General features: G+C 45.1%; 1 protein-coding gene across 4 annotated transcripts in view; it reads right to left on the bottom strand.

Moving 5' to 3' along the window:
* The window catches only part of rnf130 (ring finger protein 130), a 52099-nt gene that overhangs the window by 10321 nt on the left and 17374 nt on the right, over positions 1 to 24404 (bottom strand). For all 4 annotated transcript variants that reach the window (XM_048230942.1, XM_048230939.1, XM_048230941.1 and 1 more), the window contains exons 4-6: positions 13886 to 14136; positions 7741 to 7812; positions 2559 to 2641 (exon numbers count right to left, since the gene is read on the bottom strand). In XM_048230942.1, coding sequence (XP_048086899.1) covers positions 2559 to 2641; positions 7741 to 7812; positions 13886 to 14136 — 406 coding nt within the window. The remainder of the gene's footprint in view (positions 1 to 2558; positions 2642 to 7740; positions 7813 to 13885; positions 14137 to 24404) is intronic.

Genomic DNA, 24404 nt, shown 5'->3' with positions numbered 1-24404 from the left:
CAGGTCAATTCTGGGTTCTAAACTTCTAAACTTCCTAGATAATTATTATTTTTTATAGTCAGTAAAATAGTAGGCCTACTTTGTATGACTAAGTCCTTTATTGTTTGTTATAGTTCATTTACATTGTGTTTTGGCAATAAAGTAGCTTTAAATAGCCAAACTAGGCTAGATCAAGGTCAGTGTTGAAATGACTGTATGCAAATCACTGAATGCTATGCAGAGGGGGCTAATCTTTACTAATCTGCCATCTGATGTACAGTATAGTCTACCCTTCCTGATTTCCTTGACAGTTGCAATTTTAGGGAAAAAATGTGAGGATAGTCTTCTTTGCGCCCAGTGTACAAGTACGACATTCCAACCACTCAGGTCTTCGTTAGATAGGTCTACACCATTACCTGTTGCAATATATCTGTGTGCATTCCTACATTACGTCTATTTCTTTGATAACATGATTTGCTCACGTAACAATAACCCGCTATTATTATTAGGACTCAACATGCTTTGGTGGTATTATATGCTGTGGGCTTTAATTAGCGCATTTCGGGTAGCCTATCCTACATCTGGGCAATAATTATTGTATAATAATAATAATAATAATATATATTAATACATTGACACGCCCACTTGCCTAGATGCGTGCAAGGAGCAGTGAGAGCAGCAGTTCACAGACACAGAACGTTATTATTTTCTATTGATAGAAGTATCGATTCTAAAAACGTCGGAAATCGTATTGTTTTTTGCGTGAAGGCATTGTGATACCTTTTTAGTATCGATACACCGTGCAACACTAGTGGCAAGGGCTGCATAAGAAAGGTGGGGGAGGAATGGGATTGGGGGGGCACCAACAAGGAGCACTCAAGAGCTATGTAATGCCCTCTGACTTTACGCACACACACACGCACACACACACACACAGACACACACAGACACACACAGACACACACAGACACACACGACTCCTGGGGCACAGCAGGGCAGCAGTGGCGGCTGCCATCTCTCTCTCTTTCTCCTTCTCACTGAGCCGCCACTCGGGGTGACATGTCAGGGCTGTCACATCACACTCTGCCCCTGACTGACAGCCATCTCCCACACACATGTCTCACTGACATGAGTCAGAAGGAGCCCTGGGGGCACATTGTGTGTGTGTGTGTGTGTGTGTGTGTGTGTGTGTGTGTGTGTGTGTCTGTGTCTGAATGTCTGCATGACCTCAGCAGTCATCATTCCCTGGCACAAGACAACTTCCAGTTGTGCGGCCAAGGCGGGACCTGGCAGATGGTGACCAGGGCTTTCAGAGGAGTGTGTATGCATGTGTATGTGTATAAAAGAGGAATTGTGTGTGTGTGTGTGTTTGTGTGTGTTTGTGTGTGTGTGTGTGTGTGTGTGTGTGTGTGTGTGTGTGTGTGTCAGAAAGAGACACCAAGCAACACAATAGTGTGGAAAATGAAGAAAGACTGCTGTGTGGTGTATGCAGCATGTATCTATGAGAGAAAGAGAAAGAAAAGACAGTGAAGAGAAGGAAAAACGGAGAGAGAGAAAGAGAGAGGCAGTCTGTGTGTAGTAAGTATGTGTCTTGAGTGAAGGGCTCCTGAAGCAGTCTGTGTGTAGTAAGTATGTGTCTTGAGTGAAGGGCTCCTGAAGCAGTCTGTGTGTAGTAAGTATGTGTCTTGAGTGAAGGGCTCCTGAAGCAGTCTGGTAGGTCACTGGCAAAAGCACGGCTAAAAATAACACCGAGCCGGCTGTGCCTGTGATTCATGGCCATGGCCGGGACCCTATTTCCTAAACAAGCCCTCAGGTTTCAAAGCAACAGTTCTCCTATTTTCTCTCTCTCTCTCTCTCACTCTCTCACTCTCTCACTCTCTCACTCTCTCACTCTCTCACTCTCTCACTCTCTCACTCTCTCACTCACTCACTCACTCACTCACTCACTCTCTCACTCTCTCACTCTCTCACTCTCTCACTCTCTCTCTCACTCTCTCACTCTCTCACTCTCTCACTCTCTCACTCTCTCACTCTCTCACTCACTCTCTCTCTCACATTTTTCCTAGTAAGCTGCTAAATGTTTTCTAGCATTGATTCAGCGCTGGTGCAAACTCCTGGCTGCGTTGTGAGTTGCGAGCATGAGGTGCTAATGACTGGAACTGAATGGGAGAATGGGAGCTGAGCTGAGGCCGTGTATGTAGCACCCACAGCGTGTTGGCACTGGAGAGATGGGGGGGGGCTTGTTGGGTGAGACTTAGTGTCATAGAATCAAAGTGACAGTGTCTTCTCCAGCTGGCTGTGTCAGTGACTGACAGACAGGTCAAGTAGCCAAGCTGGCTGTGTGTGTCTGAGGAGGAGACAACGAGAGAGAGAAAGAGAGAAAGAGTCCTTGAGATGTGCTTGAGGTCGACTTCAGGGACAAGGTCTCTGTGCTGAGTACAGCAAGCAGGTAAACAACAAGAGCCCCTTGGGTATCCAAGCACACACACAAACTCATTATCTCACAGCGATGGAGACACATACTTGATATCAGGACACACACATACACACTCCCAAACATAAGACACACACACACTCACTTGCAGGGCAGGATGCGGACCACGTCATTAAGCTGGTAGCCCTCAATGCACACTGCGCAGTGGTTGAAGTCCGGGTCCGTCTCCTAAACAGAAAGAGCAAAACACAACATAACGCTTTTAAAACCCCCAAGCAGCAAAAAAACAGGAAACTATGTAGGTCAGTGCTAAAGACTTAAATGCAGACATGGACAAGCATGGTGGAAATAATCTGCCGTTATGAAATGTGAGAGCACACAGACAGCCGAGCCCCAGGTGAGATGTGTTAGCCTGCCGCGACACCATCCACGGAAAAAACCACCGTCGCCATGACGACGGCAGGCGACATCTCTGCCTGCACGTCACAGTTCATGCGAGTCGCTGAGAGATGGGGTGTGCCAGGGGAAAAAAAAGACAGTAAACTGGGAGAGGGAGAGGGCGAGAGAGAGAGAAAAAAATAGTAGATGTCAGAGGACGAAGCAAAAGAAAGAGTGGAATTAAAATAAGGGAGATAAACTAAAGCGAGGAGAGATGGACAGAGTGAATAGGAAATAAAGGGAGAAAAGAAAGAACAGCAGAAAGGAGAGAAAGAGAGAGAGAAGAGACACAGAGAGGAGGAAGGATGGATCAATGCTGGTGTTATTTATGGTCTGGGGTGGATATCCATCTCTGCTGACAGAGGGCTTGTGGCCACAGAGGGGAAGGACATCCTGGTGCCGTGCTGCTCACACAGATCCATAGCCTGGTCAGGAAACCTGGACAAGACACACCACCACCACCACCAACCAACCACCCACCCACCCACCCACCACCCACCCCCCCCCCCCCCCTCCTCCTCCTCCTCCTCCTCCTCCTCCTGTGGCCTACTGGTTAGCACTAACCGGAGTAACCGGAGGGTTGCCGGTTCGAGCCCCGACCAGTGGGCCTCGGGTGAAGTGCCCTTGAGCAAGGCACCTAACCCCTCACTGCTCCCCCGTGCGCCCGTTGATGCAGGCAGCTCACTGCGCCCGGGATTAGTGTGTGCTTCACCTCACTATGTGTTCACTGTGTGCTGTTTGTGTTTCACTAATTCACCGATTGGGTTAAATGCAGAGACCAAATTTCCCCTCACAGGATCAAAAAAGTATATATACTTATACTTAGACTAATACGTCACTGGACAACGCTCTACGGCCTTGCTCTCTATGGCAAACCAGGCCGAGCTGTCTTTACACAGCCAGTCTGTGAATGAGAGGTGCCACTTTCTCGATAAATCAAGGCAAGCCTGATGCTTTTTCTCTACGAAACTCCCCCTCGCTCTGTCTGAAGCTCTTTTCCTTTTCTTTGCGTCTTCCGTCAAGGGTTTTCACTGCTTCTTTGCCGGCTCTGCCATTATACACACACGTTTGCAACAATCTCTAGCGTTTCGTTAGCCTGCCTCTGTGCTGTAAACTAATCCTCCTTCGGTCGGTGGGTAGGATACACCGAACTTGCAAGTGGGATATTCTTCCTACAGGCAGTAGGGGCGGGCGAGAGAGCCTTCATTCGCCCCGTAATGAGTCATTTAACCATATATCGACTTACGAAGATGATTAATTAACACGAAAACGTTGCCTGGTGTCCCTTTAACAGCTTTAGGGGGTGGTTGTGGTGGGGTCAACGTGGGATGTCACTCTACTGTCTCTAGGACCTGGGGGAGGATGTCGGTTACACCCCCACATCTGTGACATCTTGTGCCATTAAATATGCAAGCCTATATGTAGCCTCAGTTATGTTGCATGAACAAGAAGGGTCGAGAGAGAATTAGAGAGAGAGAGAGAGAGAGAGAGAGAGAGAGATGTAGTGAAATGAGGTCATGTAATTTACCACAGTTGAGATTAGAGGGAACATTAAATAGAAGGGAAAAGGGGGGAGGTGGACTTTTCAGAGGTAGCATTCACATCCATTACACTTGAGCCAGAACACTTATAGCATTTACGGTGCGATCTGAGAGCTCCCTCCTTCAGGCCTAATGGAGAATTGAGCAGTTCTCACACACCGTCTTCACTGTTAAAAAAGGGCATCAGCATGAGTTCTCATCTGATGTGCTGAAGGCAATTTATTACACAGGCAGGTAGATAGGTCTCTCTCACAGAGAGAGAGAGAGAGAGAGAGAGTGGTGTCTTGTCATCAGAATGACAAAGGTACATCATTAGGTTGTGATACATTTTTAAAGTGCCCCGTCTGGGCCTGGGGAGAGGGAAATTGTCCAAGTATGGCTGTGTGGAAAGAGAGGAGAAGAATTGGGAGGAGTGCAATCTGTAAGGCAAGTCTATGTTTAAAAGTTCTGTCTTCTTGACTCGACATCTCCAGGCTTCTTTTCAGAAGTCGTTTAAAATCCTCAAAGTCCAAAGAATTAGTTCCTTTATTGGTTATAAAAGAGGAACATTTTTGACAGAGTTGTGATGATCGGGGGGTGTCCGTTTTTGCACCTTGTCAACTTCAATGACAGATAGCGAGCTCTTACCACTCACATTGCACGCACTTCCTGTGAGGCCTCAAGGGACTTCCTTTGAGACATCCCTCTGCAGATGGTGTGACATGCAATAAAAGAAGAAGATAAAAGTGCATCTGTGTGTGCAAGACCATGTATCAGCATGTATGTATGTGTTTGTGTGCATGTATGCAAGAGAATGTGTGTGAATGTATGTATACCAGTGTCCAGGTTTGACCAAGTGAAATCACTGGTGTTATCCTTAAGGTCTCTGTGCAGAGAGTCACACACTGGTGTGTGTCGGTCACTGAATTGACCCACAGCGTTTTTTTGGAAGTGCCATTCTAAGAATCAATTCTGGGGAAAATGAGCGCTGAGATTTGTGAGCCTTTAGAGGCGTGCCGCTGGCGTGTGCCATGCTGTTCTGTAACGGACCTGACCTTCATTAGGGATACTTGAGTAAACAATGTTAATTACCTTGACGAGGAATAATTAAAGGCTGAGAATGTTTTTTTTGTCTTCTTATACACTGTTAATTTCTAATTTCTACATTTTTTTTCAGCTTTTTTGAAAAGCTGAAAGGTCAACACTCCCAAGGCGAGAGGCTTTATATTGATCAATTGCATGTTATCTCTGTGAAGGCCATTCACTTCAATGTGTTCCTACAATAAGGTCCCTATGGCCACTTAACTTGTTTTTCACAGAGTGTTGAAGAGGGTTGTGTGGGTATACACTGCTTTTCCGGTAGCATCCTCAGTTCTCACAGCTATTTCCGTCACCTCCACACACACACACACACACACACACACACACACACACACACACACGCACCCCTTTCCCAGCCTTGGTCAAGGTCACAGTATGCCTGGTGGGTGTCCTGTTTCTAATGGGCTTTGTCTCATCGGTCGATGCATTCCATTGGGGCGGCCTCCAAGAAGCGCCAGAAAAGAGACTAGCCTGGGGTTAGGGTGAGGGGGAACAGGGTTGGGCAAAGGGGCTGGAGATTCAGCCATCATTTTGGGCACAGGCAGACCGACTTATGGAGACAATTACTACCAACATCTTATGTGCTCTTTGCAGCAGGCAGACAGAGTGCAGTGAAACAGAGAAAACCTGTGAAAAAGATGTGGACTGAGGCTCTGCAAAAACCTATTTACTCAGGGAGAGAGGAGAGCAAAAGGAGGGTGGGTGGGTAGGTGGTGGTGGGGGCAGTGTGTGTGTGTGTGTGAGTGGTAGAGGAGAGGAGGGGAGAAATAGATTATTGCTTGGATAAGCATGGCTGTTTTCGTTGTAAAATGGTAAAACATTTTGACAGCAGTGCAGAGGAGGCAGGGAGAGAGAGAGAGAGAGAGAGAGAGAGAGAAAAAGAGAAAGGGAGAGAGAGAGGAAAGGAAGGAGGGAGGAGAATGTGATTGGAGTGAAAATATGCTGGGTGGATATGTTATGGACAAATCTTTCCTCCCTAGCATGACCAGGCTGGATGACTGTCAATCTCTGGTGATCTCCGAAGCACTGCTCACTGTAGCTGACTAAAATCCTCTTCCTCCCTCCCCTTATTCTCTCTCTCTCTCATCCTGCAATGCTCAATCATTCTCCGCCTCCGACTTCCTCTAGATGGAGAGTTTCAATTTCTTGCGGCGGCCAGTGCCAAGGCCAATGTTTTATTCATGTCCGCAACCGACTGGCCGACCTTGACTGGGGGCCCGGGAGAGAGACAAGCCGCCTGCCCGCCCGCCCGTCAAGACCTCAGACGCAGCTGTGAGGTTGCCACCTCCAGACCACCCTGCTGCGGGGGGCCCCACCGGCTGTCACTCCGCACCCCAGAGCGAGAGCCGCTGCAGCTGCTCCTGACCTCGGCCTCCGCCCTCCACTTGACCTCCCGCCTCTAATAAGGAGCGGCCCCTTCCATGGTCTGTGATGCAAGAGCATGGACGAAGGCAGCGTCCACTCTGCCAATGATTACGATGACGATAACAGGAAAAACTACAGTCTTAAGTAATGCTCCATCTATTAAGACGAGCAATGTCCAGACTACAACAACAACAGCATGAAGAATGAGATCATCATATCTGGGGAGTACTGACAGCCAATCTGAATTCATTGAATTTCAGACACATTAACAACAGCACATTAATGAACATGAGGAACATTACTGAGAAATGATTTTGTTTATCGGATACCTGTGTGGATGTTCATATTGTTATAGCTACAGTACAGTTCTCTTTGGCTTTGAGTGGACGGGCCTTTAAAAGAGCAACTCTGTGTATTCAGCCTTTCTGTATTAGGCTCTTTAATGAAACATATTGAGAGAACACAATGCTATGGTGCTTGGTGAATGGTGAATCGGAGTTAATATGCATTTCAAACCAAGAACAAAGAATACTTGCTGCTATTAAATCTCCACGTCCCTGAAAGTCTGAAAGCCCCATCCGGCAATTATGGCTCAATGTCAACAACGCTGCTGATCTGCTGGTCAACACTGTCCACTGAACATTACATTGTACATACATCCTGAGCCTGGGTTATAGTCTCAGGCCAAGGTCTGGGGCCCAGCCATGTAAACCATTATGGATCAGCGTGCTTTATAGCCTCTGATGGGACTGAGATATGGATGGAGGCAGCTCTGGGGCGCTTGATGACATACTCAATCAATCACATGGGTTGAAAACACACACTACGCACCTGGGGCTATAAAGCAAACAGGTCAACGGTCGCCTAATGGATGTGACGGCTGAGATGGGACGCAGGTCTTACCTTGTCTCCTCTCTTCACAGTCCTGGTGGTCAGCTTTCCGATGGCCTTCTTGGCTGCATCTCCCAGCCGCCTCTGCAGTGGACGATAGAAATAAAAAAGGAGTAAAACAAACTGCCACTGATAAAAAAAAAAAACCTTTCCAGGATCCACTGAATAGGAATGAGGGCGGAGAAGCAAAATAGTTATGCTCATTTATCTGCCGTGAAAGCTCCCTACAAAACTAAAAACTGGAGCACTTCGGGGCAGCCAAGGCCCAGCCCGTGTGATTAATATGCCTGGTTCTGTGGGGCTAAGGCTTAGCTCTCCTCCCCCTACACTACATCACCACTGTCGTATTTCCATGCAAATGCCGATGCTTGGCAGTGCTTCGCTCGGCTTAGTCCATTGACCAAGCAGAGCTCGGAGATGCATTTACGTACGCCAGGATCGCTTGAGGGTGTGACTTTAAGCAAGGGATGAAAGCCACAGAGGTGAACGGACAACTAGGCAGGGGCCCATCCAATCATTGTGACTTGCCCACCCAAACAAAGTCAGGTTTTTTTTTCAGTTGTTGTGCATCTGTGCAGTGTGCAGCCTCAAACCCAGCTTGGATGAGTTGGTGTTGAGTGTAATGGTAGCTAGCTGGTACATAGGTGAGCAGTAGGTATGTGTGTTAGGTAAACCCCCTTCCTGACAAAGGAAAACGCCATTTTTCACATAGCTCTCTGTTTCTCAAAGTCACTGAGCAGCCCACTGTTGGTAAGAGAAAAAAAACAATCGATGCTATCTAGCTTGAGTTGCTGCAGCCAACAGTTAGAGCAGCCAGGCAGCTACAGCGCTACACTCTGGGCGGCATGATTTTAAAGATGTCCCCAAAGTGAAGCACTGTAGCTGCCTGGATGTTAGCTGTTTGGTAGGGATGGGCAAAAATACATCAAAATGTATTTTAAAATAAAATATCAAATACCCTAATTTTAAGTGTATCAAAATAAACTACAAAATTCATTAGCCACACCATATATCAGTACACTGACACTGTTGATTAAGTGGAAAGTGTTTGAGAGCAACATGTCTCTTTTCTCTGCCTACGAGACATGGCATAACCTGCAAACAGTCAACAGGACAACTATGCTGAAGTAGGCTATTGGTTTTACCAAAAATATTTGGCAGTGTTTTTAAACTTCAAACATACATCTATAAAGCATGTTGATATAAAATGCGAAGCCATTTTTTTTCAACAAAATAAAATGAGTTTTGTGTTTATGTCAATTTTGTTCCATTTTTTGACCGCTTTGCTATGTTGCCCAACCAAAATTTCTACCCACCCACCCAAATGTAGTAAGCTAGAACAGGCCCTGTTGAACATACAAAACTACTTTGCAAAGTGTATACATGTATTTAGGTATGAATAACATTAGCCCAAAAAGGAAACGTTTGGTTCAGTCTAAAAAGAAACCATTTTAATTAGTTATCATAGTTTTAAGTCAAAAATAACAGAGGTTGTTTGGTTAAAATCGAATCCACTATTTCTAGGCCTGAATCATTGCCAAAATTAATGTTTGTGATTTCTAACTCTATGTAGGCTAACTTGCCAGCTTGCTAGTTCTCCAGAAAATGTTATTTAGCAATGTTGTCTATCAAGTTTTTAACACATGTTATTTTCCTGTCTGCCTAACCACACTAACTTCAGTAAAAATGTCCATTGGCCAGTTCACCATTTACTTTGTATTGTCATTTGCGTCATTGTATTGTTACTTTTTAACCAGTTCTGCTTCATAAACTTATTGATAGGCAAACATACAGACATAATGGCAAACAAGAAATGAGTAGTGTGCTAATCACAAAAGAGGTGGTATCTTCGATATCATTTGGTGCGTTCGGAGGCTGACCTCAATGTGGTTTGGCCATAACCTGGAAAGACTCCAAAACGAGAGTGGCGTGGTGCAGTTATGCATCGTTAAATAGCGCAAATGCAAATGCAAATGAGGTGGCCACAGCCTGGCTCGGCCGTGTAACCATGTCCTGAGAGGACAAACAGGATGGCCAGACATGATGACCCAAACAAGGTCAGGTGAGATGGCCCTTCCTGCAGTGGTGGGATTTAGCACTGGCATGTCGGAAAGGGTAGACAGTAAATTGTTCAACTATTCCATGTGTGGAAGCTGAATTTAATGTTTATCAGTGCAAATCATTTCACTGGTTCACTGTGTTCTGTATATAAGGGTAGACATATACTTGACTGTACTTTGGTGTGCAAGTGTACTGTATGTTAGTGTGTGTGTGTGTGCCTGTGTGTGTGTGTTTGTGCTAGTGTGCCTTTAACATATACCTGCCAACAATCATTTTTCCCGGGTTTTTCAGGATCATCTCCCAGCGCACTCCCATTTTGCTATTTCTCCCGGAAAACTCACATAATTTGCATGACCATCAAACTTCATTATAAACTCAAGGATCCTTTAGTTTTGTCTGTTTGTGCGATATTTCCCATGTTGCCAGATTGTGTGTGAAATACATCATACACATATCAATTTCAACCCTTTTGTCATAAAACCTGGCAACCCAAAAACCGAATCAGGGAGTGTGTGCGCACTAGGTAGCCACTCTTGCAAGCAGGCTAGTCTTGAATGCTTGAGAAATATCTATTGTCAAATTGTTAGGGAACAATTGCCGTGACTGATGATTACACATCACATAAACTATTGAGTGCTGTTGATACACAATTGGCTACTTGTGTCCTCGGAACTTAATCTGACAGCAGCTGAAGTGTTGGAGGTATAGGGGGCGCTGTGGCGCAACAGGCTACACCACACTTTGGTCCATGCGCCCACGGGGACTCGGGTTCGAGTCCGACACGGGTCATTTCCCCATCCCACCCCTTCTCTCTCCCCCACCTGCTTCCTGACACTCTCCTGACTGTCCTCTTAAAATAAAGGCATAAAAAGCCAAAAAAGCAAGGTGTAGCGTACCGCTTTCGGTAAGGTAAAAGCAACAAATGAAATGCAGTGTTGCAATTGGAGTGTAGGCGAGGCTACAGTATGAAACTGCTAAATATGCAAATACAGATCATGATGCAGGGTATGGCTACATTTCATACATTTCACATAGCATCAATAATCTCCCATATTTTAAAAGCTATAGGTTGGCAGGTATGCTTTAACACATGCTTCCTCACGCATATGCCTGTCATTGCAACTGCCAAGCATTGCTGCAGTTCCTATGCAACTTCAGCTACGATCACAGGACAGATGGAACTACAGCTGAGCAACATAAAGGAGCCTGGGTCTGACTGGGGCTGGCTAATCACTACCCAGACAGACAGCTCAGGGCCAGTTAAGGCCTCTTGCACTCTGTCTGGAGAGTGGAGATGGCTCTGTGTGTGTGTGTGTGTGTGTGTTGCTGCTGGATCCTGTTTCCTGCGCCCAGTCATTTAGCCCTGATTAAACACCCCTGTGATTTAGCACCGCACTCCAAGGAGATGCATCCCTCTGCCAACCGATTAGACCTAAGCAAGTCTCACTGCCTTTAAATGTAAGCATCTATATGTATACACATGTGTGTATGTGTGTGTGTGTGTGTGTGTGTATGTGTGTGTGTATGTGTGTGTGTGTGTGTGTGGGGGGTTTAATATGTGTAGATGAACTCTGACCCGTGTGTTTCCCATTTCTAATTTCATTAGAGGAGTAATATGTGATCTGGCAAGTCCATTCTCTGACATCTGAAAATCAAGTGCGTAGGCGTTCTGTTTCTGTAGACAGGCTGGGAGAACAAGATGCAAACAGTGCAAATGCCATGGATACCATTACCATAGACTACAAAAACAGATCAAATGTACTGTCTGCCTTTCCTCTACAGCCCTACAAATCCCTTTGATATAAAGCATCTACTTTGAAAATGACTCCAACAGAGACAGATAATTATGAGGATGTAAGACATAGGAGTTTACTTTGATCATGCCGATTTCTGTACCTTTGTGTGTGTGTGTGTGTGTGTGTCTGTCTGGTTGTGTAGAGGCTACACAGATCAGTATTCTCCACCTGAACTGGCTATAAGCGCGCCCAATATTGGACCCCCCTCTCTGGACTAGTACTTGCCTCCTACATTGTGTGGAGGGTGGAGGAAGGGGCTGGGGCTGGAGCCAGTGCCCTCGTGGGTCAGGGTGGTGTAGCCTTACAGGCGTGTGGCAGGCGGAGCACTGAGCAGGCGGGGGTGAGGGGAGGTGGCGGAGGAGGTGGGGGGGCCGGGGGGCAGGAGCGCTGAGGAGGGGAGTCAGACGCTGAGGAGGCAAGGTTTTACCACCGCCCTCCATCATTAAGCTTTCATAAGCTGGACGGCCGCAGAGATTTAGCGCATCAAATATTCATAAGGCTACCCCCCAACCCCCACTCGTAACCCCTCCCCTTCACCCCCCCGCCACACTCCAACACATTACCCCACCCATCCACACACACACACACACACACATACGTAAAGGTCAAGCAGCGATGATCAGGGGAGGCTAAAGGCTAATAATATCAGCTGCCACTCCCCATGCTGTTTTTCCTCATTTCGGGAAGCGGGGGCGAGCGCAAGTGTTAAGTGCTGATGCACACAGAGCCGAGGAGCTCGGCGTGGCTTTATGCACTGGCCCTTAGCGATGTCCTGAAAATGTGCAATAAATGTCAGACGGGCTCTCCACTAGATTTTTCTTGTGTACTTTTACCCCCGTCTGAGAGAAAATAAATAAATAAATAAAAATACACAAAATCATTAGAGCCGGGGCCTGGCAACTTTTCTTAGTTTGGAGTGTTTTTAAAAGCTTTGTGCCCTTGCCGGAGACACTTAGGCTACCCAAATAATCCCATAGTGAAAAGCAAAACACATTTGTGTTTTTGCCCGCAGTGATGGGAAGTAATTTTGTGGGTCAACCAGCGGATTAGAAACAGTGAAAAAGAGTGACTCACTTTATTCGGTTTTACTGCCTGCTGCAGAGGTGCATCTATTCTATAGTCTCCCCTTGGTCATCAGCCATACATTTTCCCACAACCATTATAAACTCCAAACCAAAAAACAGTAAGTGGTAGTAGGTTCGCTAATTCGCTTGATGCTTAATATTGAACACTAAAAAAGCCTGTTTGGCTTGGTAGCTGGCCATAATCCTGTGGTTGCCAGCTTGGCAACCAGGCATGAGGTTTTGGTTTCCATCATTATGACCTGTTATTTGTTTGCATACTAACATAATGACGACACTAATTAGTCTTTAGACACACATTTGAATTTATTTCACCTTATTTCACATAGCCTATTTCATGACAGAAAGAGGGAAAAGAGATAATACATATAATAATATGTCCTGGCTTATAAAAAATAACTATAGTAATTTGCAACTAGTATAGTGAGATTTCTATAGTAGTTCTTGTGAATAATACTTCTGTTAGGTTCTGTAACATCATATCCTTACCCTCTATAGTGATCCTATAGTAGGCTTAGGCTGGTGTCCCGACATGCTTCTACAGTAGCCTATGTCTCAAAAAGCTGCAAAGAATTTCATTCATCTTTCATTCTGCGTCTTTTCATTTCATTTCATTCATTCATTCATTCATTTTCCGCATGGCACTGTTTATAGAGATGTAGCGGTTGACGTCATAAACCAGTACTGGCAGGAACCCTGCGCATGTGGGAAATATAACAATTATATCTGAGAGCGGGAAAGTAGTAGCCTAAACAAATCCGAATGTAAATTTAAACATCAGCAACGCATGCTCAAATACCATCGATTTATTTATAATAATGAAAATCATCTTAATAAGTAATAAGAAAAAAAGTGGGCTACAATATGTTGTTGCCACAAGGGCAAACAGTGGTGATGAGCAGGTTGCCACTTGTCACAATTTGGTTGCCAAGGACAACCGGGCAACTGTTAATGTCGAGCCCTGATGCCTAGCTATGTCCACTGACACCCTTATGGATATGGGGCGATGTGGGCTACTACTAGTGAAATGGGGGAGTATTGCAACTCCAGAGCATATGGCAGTATGGAGGGTTTAAATCTCCTAAAGGCGGAAGTAGGTCAATCATGGGCTCCTCACAAACTTCATCTCATAAACATGGAAGGAAGCCTGTGGAGCCATATCAGACAATCAGACGTGGGAACAGGAAGTGGAAGTGTTGTGTAGGTTACGGGTCACACCTGGCTGCGGTCGCGCGCGTTGGTGTCGCGGATCTTCTGTATGAAGTAGAAGATAAGCCAGGCAGACGAGATGATCATGAGCACAATGAAGGAGATGGAGACGAAGACTAGCGAGCCGCGGTTGATGTTCTTGGGCGGCCCGCGCGAGCCCACCGTCACAGACACCAGCACAGTCAGGTTTCGCTCCAGCAGCGACAGCAGCTCCTTTCCATACGACTCGGTGATCATCACCGCCACCGTGTCACCCGTGCCTGAGGGGAGGGGGAGGGAGAGAGAGAGAGAGAGAGAGAGAGAGAGAGAGAGAGAGAGAGAGAGAGAGAGAGAGAGAGAGAGACAGAGAGAGAGAGAGAAGGTGGCAAAGAGAGTGAACAGATGGGAAACAGAAAAATTAACCCACTGACTAACACAAAACTGCCACACAGCATACAAAATCACACACACACACACACACACACACACACACACACAAAGCCACACACATTTCCACATGCACAATACACACCCTCACACATACGCACATGCACACAAACCCACACATATACGCAGACGCACATACATGTGTACCCACTGACACAGAAACACACCTGCACACAGCCACACGTGTGCCAGGAAAAAGAAGGCAGTTAATTTACCACAATGTTCATTTGATTAGGCACACACATATCTAGCCTACCACACAAATACAAACACTAATTCCTAGAGGGTAGATTACTATTGGCTAACCCTTTTTCCCCTTGCGCACACACGCACACACACACACACACACACACACACACACACACACACACAGCTTATCTGTTCACCTCCGATCAAACTTCAGGCAGAGTTCATCTTGCCCTCACGGGGAAACTAACCTATTTAATATTGGGCCGTTGGCACACAGGGCCGTGGCATGGTGGCAGGCATTAGAGAACAAGCCCAGATAAATATTGGATGGCGCATGCTGATCTGAGCTCAGGCTCCCATTGAGCGCCAAACACTCCCCCTCTCTCTCTCTCTCCCTCCCTCCCTCCCTCCTGCTGATGCCCACCAGCCCCCGCTGCCTCCCCCTTTGCCAAGCAAACACTGATTGCCCTCATCTCAGGCTGACAGGCTCCTTCGGCTGGGTCCAGAGGGAAGACTGGTTATAAAATCACCAGCAACAAAACAAAAGTGCTGAACGGGGCACTTACATGAGCGAATGACTAACAGGGGCTGGGTAATAGAACAGCTGTTATTTTTAGGGAGATGGAATGGGGAGAAAATGTGTTGTGAAAGAGGGAGTAGGGTGTGAGAGTGTGTTTGTGTGTGTGTGTGTGTGTGTGTGTGTGTTCTTGGGGGGGCTGACTGCAGGGCTACTGCTGGCGGATGCAGATGTGGTGACGTTGGCGACGATGCTGTTGCTGCTGCTGCCGTCGGTGGTGCTATTTTCCGACGGGTGCCAAAGCGCACGCACACCGATGAAAAACGCCAAGGTCGGCCAAGACTGATAAGCGCAGGACAGGCGCAATCTAATTTCCCCTGGCGGCACCTTAAGTCATACACGCCCATTGATCTGGAGGCACGACGTCACCGGGACAAATACGAGGAAAGCTGTGTAGGTACCGGTACGCAGGATGTGTGTCGTTTCACATCCAATAAACATTTATCAACAAAACCACCATAATATTAACTGACTGGACAACAGAGCAATGGAAGCTTTCTTAGATAAGTGCTTTGGAATAGAGACAGTGTTGGGATAGACAGATTATAATGATCAAACCAACATTACTCTCCAGTGTACTTCAATCATTATTTTTCTTTAATGCAAGTTATGCAAGTCAACCATTCTATAATCATTAATCATTCTCGACTTCACACACACACCCTCTGATCTTATGACTTTCACACACAGTTAAGCTTTAGACATCCATTATTGCTGGCTGTGTATAACATTAGGTACAGTACACAAAGGTTTCTGTTGTTCCATGTTCCACTGCCACGGGCCATGGTGGCATTGTCCCAAAGTCTCCAAGGGTTATATGATACCTTAATTAAAGCAGAGACTGCCAAGCCAATTAGAGCCTAAACAAGTAGGCCTAGTAAGCCAGAGTCATCTGAGACCTGTGCATGTAGTGCATGTGGTCTCGTGTTGTAGACTGAAGAATGTAACAAGTTAGGACACCAAGGCTGATTCTCGTGCTAATTCACGTCTTTGAGACGACCAAGGCAGCCCTGTTTTGGCGGCAGTGTGCTTTTGATGCGTCACATGAAATGGGTCTTAAAATTTAATTGGCCACCGCCTGTGATCTGTCCTTAATGTCTGCAAGCGCATGGAGGGGGTAAAGGAGTTCGGAGATAACGGATTCTGCCAGCGCAACGGCACCTTGGTGCCATCACAGTAGTTAATCGGAAATAACAGAGAGAGTGTATTTGCAGAACAGTATCCTTAAGAAGAGGCCATTTAGAGATGGGAGAACAGACGAGTCATCAAGGAATCCATGCCGTCAAGGAATTCCAGTACAAGCTCTCCATGTGCTTGTTGGGGGAAAAAGCTTCAGGATGGACTATTTTTTTTTCAAAGGCTTACAAATCATGCATTGAATTCCAACCAACAACTGCTTCCCGGACTCTCCAGCTGTCTTGCAATGTCGGCGAGATTAGTGGAGACATTAAGACTGTCATTAAAGCTGCTGTTATATAATGCAAAAGACATTTACCAGTATGAGCCATTGAATCTCAAACTTGTGAAGAGTTGGGCACAGCTCAAGGTCTGCTACAACACAGGGCACAACTTAAAAAAAAAAAAAAAAAACTACTAACAGATAACCGGCTAAGGCGTCAAAATTAACAAACAAATGGCAGCAGTAAGCCCCAATGCTTGCAAGCAACAGGATGATGAGTGTTTCACAACAGATCACAAAATGGGAGGGAGCTAGGGAGGGAAAGAGGAGAAATAGTCTCATCTCAGCTAGCTTCAACTACTACAACGCTGCTCATTAGTATTGTTGGTGTGAAGTTAGGAATAACAGTTAGACATGCAGCTCAGTCGTAACATCGAGTAAATGCAAAGGTTACGGAGTGCAAGGACGAAGCGTGTGGAAAGAGTGAGAAGAGAGGTGTCGGGTGCGAAGGTGTTCAGGTTACTGCAGCCATTGGCAGACCAGAGAGAGACAGATTCAGAGCCAGAAGAGAACCAGAGAAGGAGAGAGAACAGAGGTGCAGAAGGCAACTGCCACATTATTATCCTTATTGCAGTTTCATTGTAATATAATGTTTGTCGAGTAACATTTGTAAAGTCACACGGACTAATCCGCTTGGGAAGGGACACGCGCCTACGACCCAAGGGATGACAGCAGGAGGAGGACGCTCCGGGAGCTGTGAGGATCTCACCTGGCTGACCCAGGGCGAGGGAGAGAAAGCGCCGCGTCAGCAGGGAACAGCAGGGCGTAGCGGGGACAGTCCGCCTCGCTCCGCTGGTGACGGATGAGGCCGGCAGGGGACGCATACCACGCCGTTTGTCTCCATCCACGTCGCGGCCCGGAACAACAGCTCTACATCACCGCAGGGAAGCGGCCGGTGAGACCCAGCGGAGCGTGGCTAACTGACATCCACGCTTTTGGTACTGGACTCAGACAGGGAGGGGTGTGGAGGTGGAGGTGCAGGAATGTCTATGGACTGTAGGTCTGCATGCTCCGAGGAGTTGCCATAGAACAGATACCGTTTGTATACAACCTGCTACAAGAACAAATATTTGTACTCATAGACTTGCACATTTCAAACACACTTGGAAAAATATTAAGTGCTGTTTGGTAAATTGTAAACAAAGATAGTCACTTAGAATAGGAGCCACAGAAAGCCACAGAAAGCTTATGAGCTTCTTGAAACAAATCTGTCCAGATCTCTCTTGCTCCTTCTCTCACTCATGTTGGATGTAAGTCATCTGTCTGAATGAAGCATATAAGCACAGGAACCCTCCCTCCCTAAGGAGAGGCCTGCCAGATTAAATGCTGGCAAAGGCTGCATGTTGCTTGACTCCAAGGGCATCGCTAAGAGATTGCTTCCTCCGATGGCACCCGGCGAGCCCGATGCCATCGGAAGAGCGCCATGGAGATCAGAGCCTGAGGGGCAGGCCTTCTCCCTCATGCCCCGCCCCACATGTGCTTTGATTCATGAACTGCACCACATCCATCTTCCAGAATCTTCCCATCCTCGCCCCCTCGGTCTTTTAGCATTTACATATTTTACTTGTTTCTGTCAATCCCGCGTGTCATTATGATAACCTGGGGCATTTCGCACATTTTCCTCGCCAGCACCTTGGTGTGCTTTTAAAATACAGGGAGGTGAAGTCATTAAAGATTAAAGATTGATCTTTTCTTTTTTTCAGAGGAAAGCCCCTTTAAGGTGCCCTTTAGACCACAGACACATGACTCAGCAGTTTGGGCTAATCTCCCAGTGGGCGCTATGGGAGATGAGTGGGTGTGTGTGTGTGTGTGTGTGTGTGTGTGTGTGTGTGTGTGTGTGTGTGTGTGTGGAGGGGGGTGATGTGATGCGGGGCACCTTTGTGTTGTACTGACTGACAAACAGAAGAGGGTGGGCAGATGGAGGATGGAGTGTGTGTGTGTGTGTGTGTGTGTGTGTGTGTTGGTAGGGGGGGTGTAGATGGTACAACGGAGCCTGAGGTTGAAGGGGAGAGAGGAGAGAGTGTGCTTGGCAGCAAAGCTTTGACATTGGTGAGGTTGGATCTACAGGTCTGCTTCCATTGGGAATTAGGGGTTGGTGGGGGTGGCTTTGCAAATTGCATTTTCATCGACGAGCACAGTACCCTCTGCAGCACTGCACACAGAGGCTGCCACATCCATAGCTGCAGCACAACAGCACTCCTGGACGGTGGTCCATAACAATGACAGCAGCGTCTCATAAAATGATGACTATGAGGGGGCAGTGATGAAATAATTTGTTCCAGGCCTTTTGAATCGTGAGGCTATTCTAACATCAACACTAGCACTCGAGGGCATGTCGTCGCTTCAAAAATAGCTCCACAGACCAAATGTGGAAATGGTGCATTCGGATTATTGTCAGTAGTACCCAGCTCTATCACATTACATTACTTTGTCCATATTAGTCATTCTGTCTTGGGTCTTGCCTTAATGACTGCAAAGACTGTTTCCTCCAAGAGGAGCGAAACCAACCCACACTGACACTCAGCTGTCTATATGGAGTCAGTTATGACACTATGCTCTTCATTAAACATCCATACATGGTACCATAGAAGTGACAGGAGTTAACAAGATCAAGTTTGATCTAAATGTCATAAAAGCTAATTTACTGCAGAGCAAATAGAGGAATGCTCTGACGAATGCTGTATATTGATAAGAAAATTGATAAAGGTATTGATTCTAAGATAAATATCTTGATACCTTGGTGGCAAATTTGCTTACTCATATACTTTGTACCCACATAAACTTACATGTGCCTTCATGACTCACTTAAACACTCTCTCTCTCAAACCTACATCCACAAAGATTTACCTGGAACCACATGCATTTATGGCCTGTATGGCCATGGGGATCGATTGTGAATCACAGCTAGTCAAAACAACTGGCCGGCAGATTGTTGACATCCCCATAAATCATTACCTTTATGACCGGCCCGCGCTGCCCTGGCGCACACTGCTGCTAACACACCCAGCTGGACAGCTGCTGTCCCCATGTCCCTGTGCCCACTGAACAGACACAGCCATGCGCACACTGCATGTGTGCGGAGACGCACATAATAAAAAAAACACCAATACACATACTTGTATGGTGGCAGAGCGCACACACACACGCACGCACACACAGAGAAAACTACAGTACAAATCCACACACACAGAAAACCACAAATCCACACCCACACACACACACGCAACATTAAAGCTAACCAATCCCCCACCCATGACTCATATATTCTTAAATAATGTTCTCGTTCTTTGGCAATGGGAGATGCAGAGCCACCAGCTTGCCCCCGTCATCTTTTTTCTTATTTTTTTCTTTTTTTTTTAATTATTGCAAACACCATTGACATTACAGAAAATGCAACACTACAACGACATGCACAAGAATGCTACATCGGACAAACAGATGTACATTACACAAACACATACTGTAACTTAACAAGACATCACATTGACATGGCTTATTAACACACATAACATTAATAACAGAAAGGCTAAGGATGATTTGCGTCCAGGATGATTACAGATATGATTATCAGGGATGAAATTGATGACCGGAATGACAAGAAGGGGGTCTGGGGGTGCGGATGGTAGGTTATTTATTTGGGTCTCAATGAGTTGTGGTAATTTGATGCTGTTTAGGAAAGAGTCTATGAATTCCTGGTTGGGGTTTATTTCTGAAGAATATAGTTTATTGTAAAACTGGTAAAAAACATGTTTTTTTTTTAGGTGAACTGGTTAGCTTCCCTGCCGAGTTCTTTATGACTGGGATTGCTGATTTTTCTTTGTTACGTTGAATTTGATTTGCTAAGTATTTACCTGATTATTGCTATGGTGGAAGTTTTCCTGCCATAAATTGAGTGTGTTTATTGAGTGTTTCATTGAGTTTGAATTTATGTTTCCTAAGTTTTGCCTGTGTTTCTTCAGTTGGGTTGCTTGCATTGGTTTCTTCTAACGGTTTAATTTTATTGTTGAGTTCTACTTCCTGTTCTTTTTCCTTCTTTTTTGTATACTGAATATGAGATGATTCTTCCTCTGAGTACTGCTTTTCCTGTTTCCCACAGAAGGGAAGGAGATGATTCAGGGGAGTCGTTCACTTCTAGAAAGAATGCCCACTCTCTCCCAACAAAGTTGATGAAATTTGGGTCTTGTAAGAGGGATATATTAAAATGCCATTTGCTAGATGGTTGCTGCTGGTTAGTTATGTTCCATTTAATTGTAACTGGGGCATGATCGCTAATGACTATGGGATGAATTGTTGAATCAGAGATATTTTTCATTATAGAGTTGCTGGTTAGAAAACTAGATGTACCGCATAGCGGTACAAAATATGACCGCCGCTCAGTCCTGTACATCCGTTCCGCGAAAATAAATCACACTTCAATTTGTCTCCATATTTTACTCCATCCCCCACTCTTGAAACTTTTGTGTATGCTTGTTTGGCATGCCTGAGTGTGTGTGTGCGGCTGCACAGAAAGTACCCTACTGGTGCTAAAAAAAGGTGAATAGATTGTTGAATAGCCAAAGAAGATGTAGAATTGTTATAAAACCTTTAAAATCTCTAAACAATCACAAGTAGGGCAGTTCATCACAGTTCATCCATTGCAACTGGATTGATGAAAGGTCACTTACACCTGTAGGCCACATTGTATTTAGGAAAAGCAAAAGGTATCAGCATAATGTTATTTATTTATTTTTTATGTATTTTTAAACAAAAACATCTCTGTCAGTTCCATGCCGTTTTCAACAGCTATCAAAAACAAAGGTCATTTTTGGATGGATGGATTTTTTGTGAATGTTTCTTCTTCTACATAAGATTTTAGTCATCTTTAGTTCATGTAATACTTTATTGTCAATGCACAAATTAAGTAACAGTAGTCTGAAACGTTATTGTTAATGCACAAATTAAGTAACAGTAGCCTAGTCTGAAACGAAATGCTGTTTTACATCTAACCAGTGGTGCAAATAACTGACATGTCCAAATGGGCCTTGATGAAATGCGTCGCTAGACTGTTCATACACATTTTAACGGGCCAAAGTTGAAAAGCTTTTGTCCGTTATTGTTAGTGCAAATATAGGCTGATTCATGTTCCCTTGCATTGTTTAACTGAGGTCCATGGCTAGTCTGGCTTTCATCAGACCAAGCTCAATCTTTTAAGAAATCAAAAAATAAATAGCGGGCAGATCAGGCTGGGTTCACCCAGCCTAGTCCATAGGCACCGATATTGTTTAATTTTTCCGATTGAGATATACACGCTCTGGCTATTCTAAATGCAAAAATGCATCAGGGAGTTATGACAAAAGCGGTAACTAACAAACTAGATCCTAATAGAAAGTTGTTAGCTTCCCTAAGCTACAGGTAGGATTATAAGGTAGGCCTATTGACAACATAAATTGTCAATAGGCTATGCTGGCGACACAAATAAAATCTCCTTTTGAAACCAATGGCTTCGCCTTACAGTATCAAGCCGGACTTAAACTGTCATATGGTGGCGAAAAGTTGTAATAACATTCACGCAGCTCCATGAGTCAAAGGAAAGCGAATGAAGTAGCCACTTCTAAATGGGACCCACTACACAGTAGCTTAAGGTGTTTTGCTAAAGCAGCCATAATGAAATGAAGGTGTCATTGTTTGGATACTTCACACACACGTGCTTTTTTAATTTCACAGACTACAACTACCAAGCTGTAATCAAAGCACATCGATTCCCCCTCTCACACCCTGCACGCACTTAAAACAAAATAAACAGGCGTCTCAGTCTCTCGCATGTATAGGCAAAACTGTATCAGACCCGGTGTAGCGTTGGTAAATCTTCCATTGCACAGAATGATTTTGTAGCACGTGCAATAAATGACAGTCGAAAGATACAAACAGTGCTGCTATCAATTTGCTTGGTATAACCGCATTTATAGTTTTCTACAAATGCAATAAATCAAATGCCTCCATCACTCAACCAACGCTTAACGGTAACATTACCTAGGTCCTTATTGATATTACAAGATTAACGCATTACCTGCAGTAAAAACCAAGCATGTCCGATAAACATCCTCAGATTTATTTCGGCTTCAAGAAGAAATGGGAATTACACTTCATGTGAACATCGTCCTATCCTTATTAGATGTTAAGCTGCGGTAAATTACAGTCCTTGTATGAAGCGTCCATTGTTTTTCAAACCCACTTTTAACTTCCAACAAAATTACGTCTCACTGCAACGATCGCCATCTAGTGGACAACCGACTACTTCTCGCCAATACTGAAAATGCAGCCATGATGATGATGATGAATATTTATTTTGGCTTTCTTTTAATCCTACTGATTTTCATTTTTACCGGGGCAAATCACAAATGAGTGATTATGAGCCAGGTTGATGTGGGCCCTTGAGACCAACATACCATAAAAGATTCACAGAGAACTGTGTCTGCCCTACCCTCCTTTCGGGGGTCCAGTCCAGCGGGGGCTGCAGATGAAAACGAAAAATAACGGTTCCATGCTATCCATGTGGGGGTACATGCCCACCAAGTTTTGTGTACCCGGTCTTTCAGTGTCCGGGAATCCTTGTTGGTATGCGTCACTAAATGTACACATAAATTATTTTATTGTAAGGCCCCCATGAACGAAAGTACACAAAACTTGGCATGCATTCAGAGGGTGTCATAATGATCCTACACTTTTAATTTCGTGCAGTTTTGACCTTGTCAGCCAGAGATATTGAGATGAAAACACCTAATTTTTGCTTTTTAATTTTTAACTAGGTGGGGCTATACATGAAATAAGTGGTAATGGGATGGGTTGACATGCCCCTTAAGACCAACATACAAAAAAAGGTGGACCTCCTAGGCCCTACGGTTCTCGAGATATTCACAGAAAACTGTCTCCGGCCACCTACAGGCCAGTTGGTGTATAGTAACATAAATTAATTTATTGTGTGGCCCCCATGAACGGAATTCCACAAAACTTGGCGTGCATACAGAGGGTGTCATAATGATCCTACACTTCCAATTTTGTGCAGTTTTGACTATGTTAGGTCACAGATACCTTCAATTACACCACCTCATTTTTACTTTTTGTGTTTAACTAGGTGGCTATACATGAAATGAGTGGTTATGGAATGGGTTGACATGGCCCCTTGAGATCAACATACAAAAAAAAAAATGGTCCTCCTAAACCCTACGGTTTTCGAGATATTCACAGAAAACTGTGTCTGCCCTACCCTCCTTTCAGGGGGTCCAATTCAGCGGGGGCTACAGATCAAAACGAAAAACGATGGTTCCATGCTATCCATGTGGGGTTAAATGTCCACCAAGTTTCGTGTACCCGGTCTTTCAGTGTCCCGGGAATCATTGACGGAAATTTGGGGCTAAAAAGAAAAAAAAAAATAAATAAATTAAAAAATCTGACTAAACCTATATGACCGCAGCTTCGCTGCACGGCGGTCATAATAATCAATACGGGAATAGGAGTGGTGGACCGGAGAGAAAAAAGAGTAGCATTTGGAGTCTGGGTGCCAGAATCGCTCATGAACTGTTTTATTGTTTTTGTGGATTGCCAGATTCGTTTGCTTTTAGAGTGATCAGATCTGTCAATTGTGGGGTCTAACACTGTATTAAAGTAAGCCTGCAATTATGATGGGACAGCCAGATAGAGTTGAGATGGAGGTGAAGAGGTTCTGAAAGAAAACTGGGTTGTCTGTATTAGGGCCATAAACATTAGCAATTGTTACAGGGGTATTGTAAATTGAGATGTTTATGATGACAAAACGTCCTTCTGGGTCTGTGATGGTGGTGTTATGGGTGAATGAGATTCTTTTGTTAATCAGAATGCAAACTCCCCTTTGTTTTGTATTG

The sequence above is a fragment of the Alosa alosa genome, chromosome 21 (assembly GCF_017589495.1).
Source record: "Alosa alosa isolate M-15738 ecotype Scorff River chromosome 21, AALO_Geno_1.1, whole genome shotgun sequence".
In the NCBI taxonomy this organism is placed as follows: Eukaryota; Metazoa; Chordata; class Actinopteri; order Clupeiformes; family Clupeidae; genus Alosa; species Alosa alosa.
Note: the sequence above shows the minus strand (reverse complement) of the source record. Positions and strands in the feature narration are given on the sequence as shown.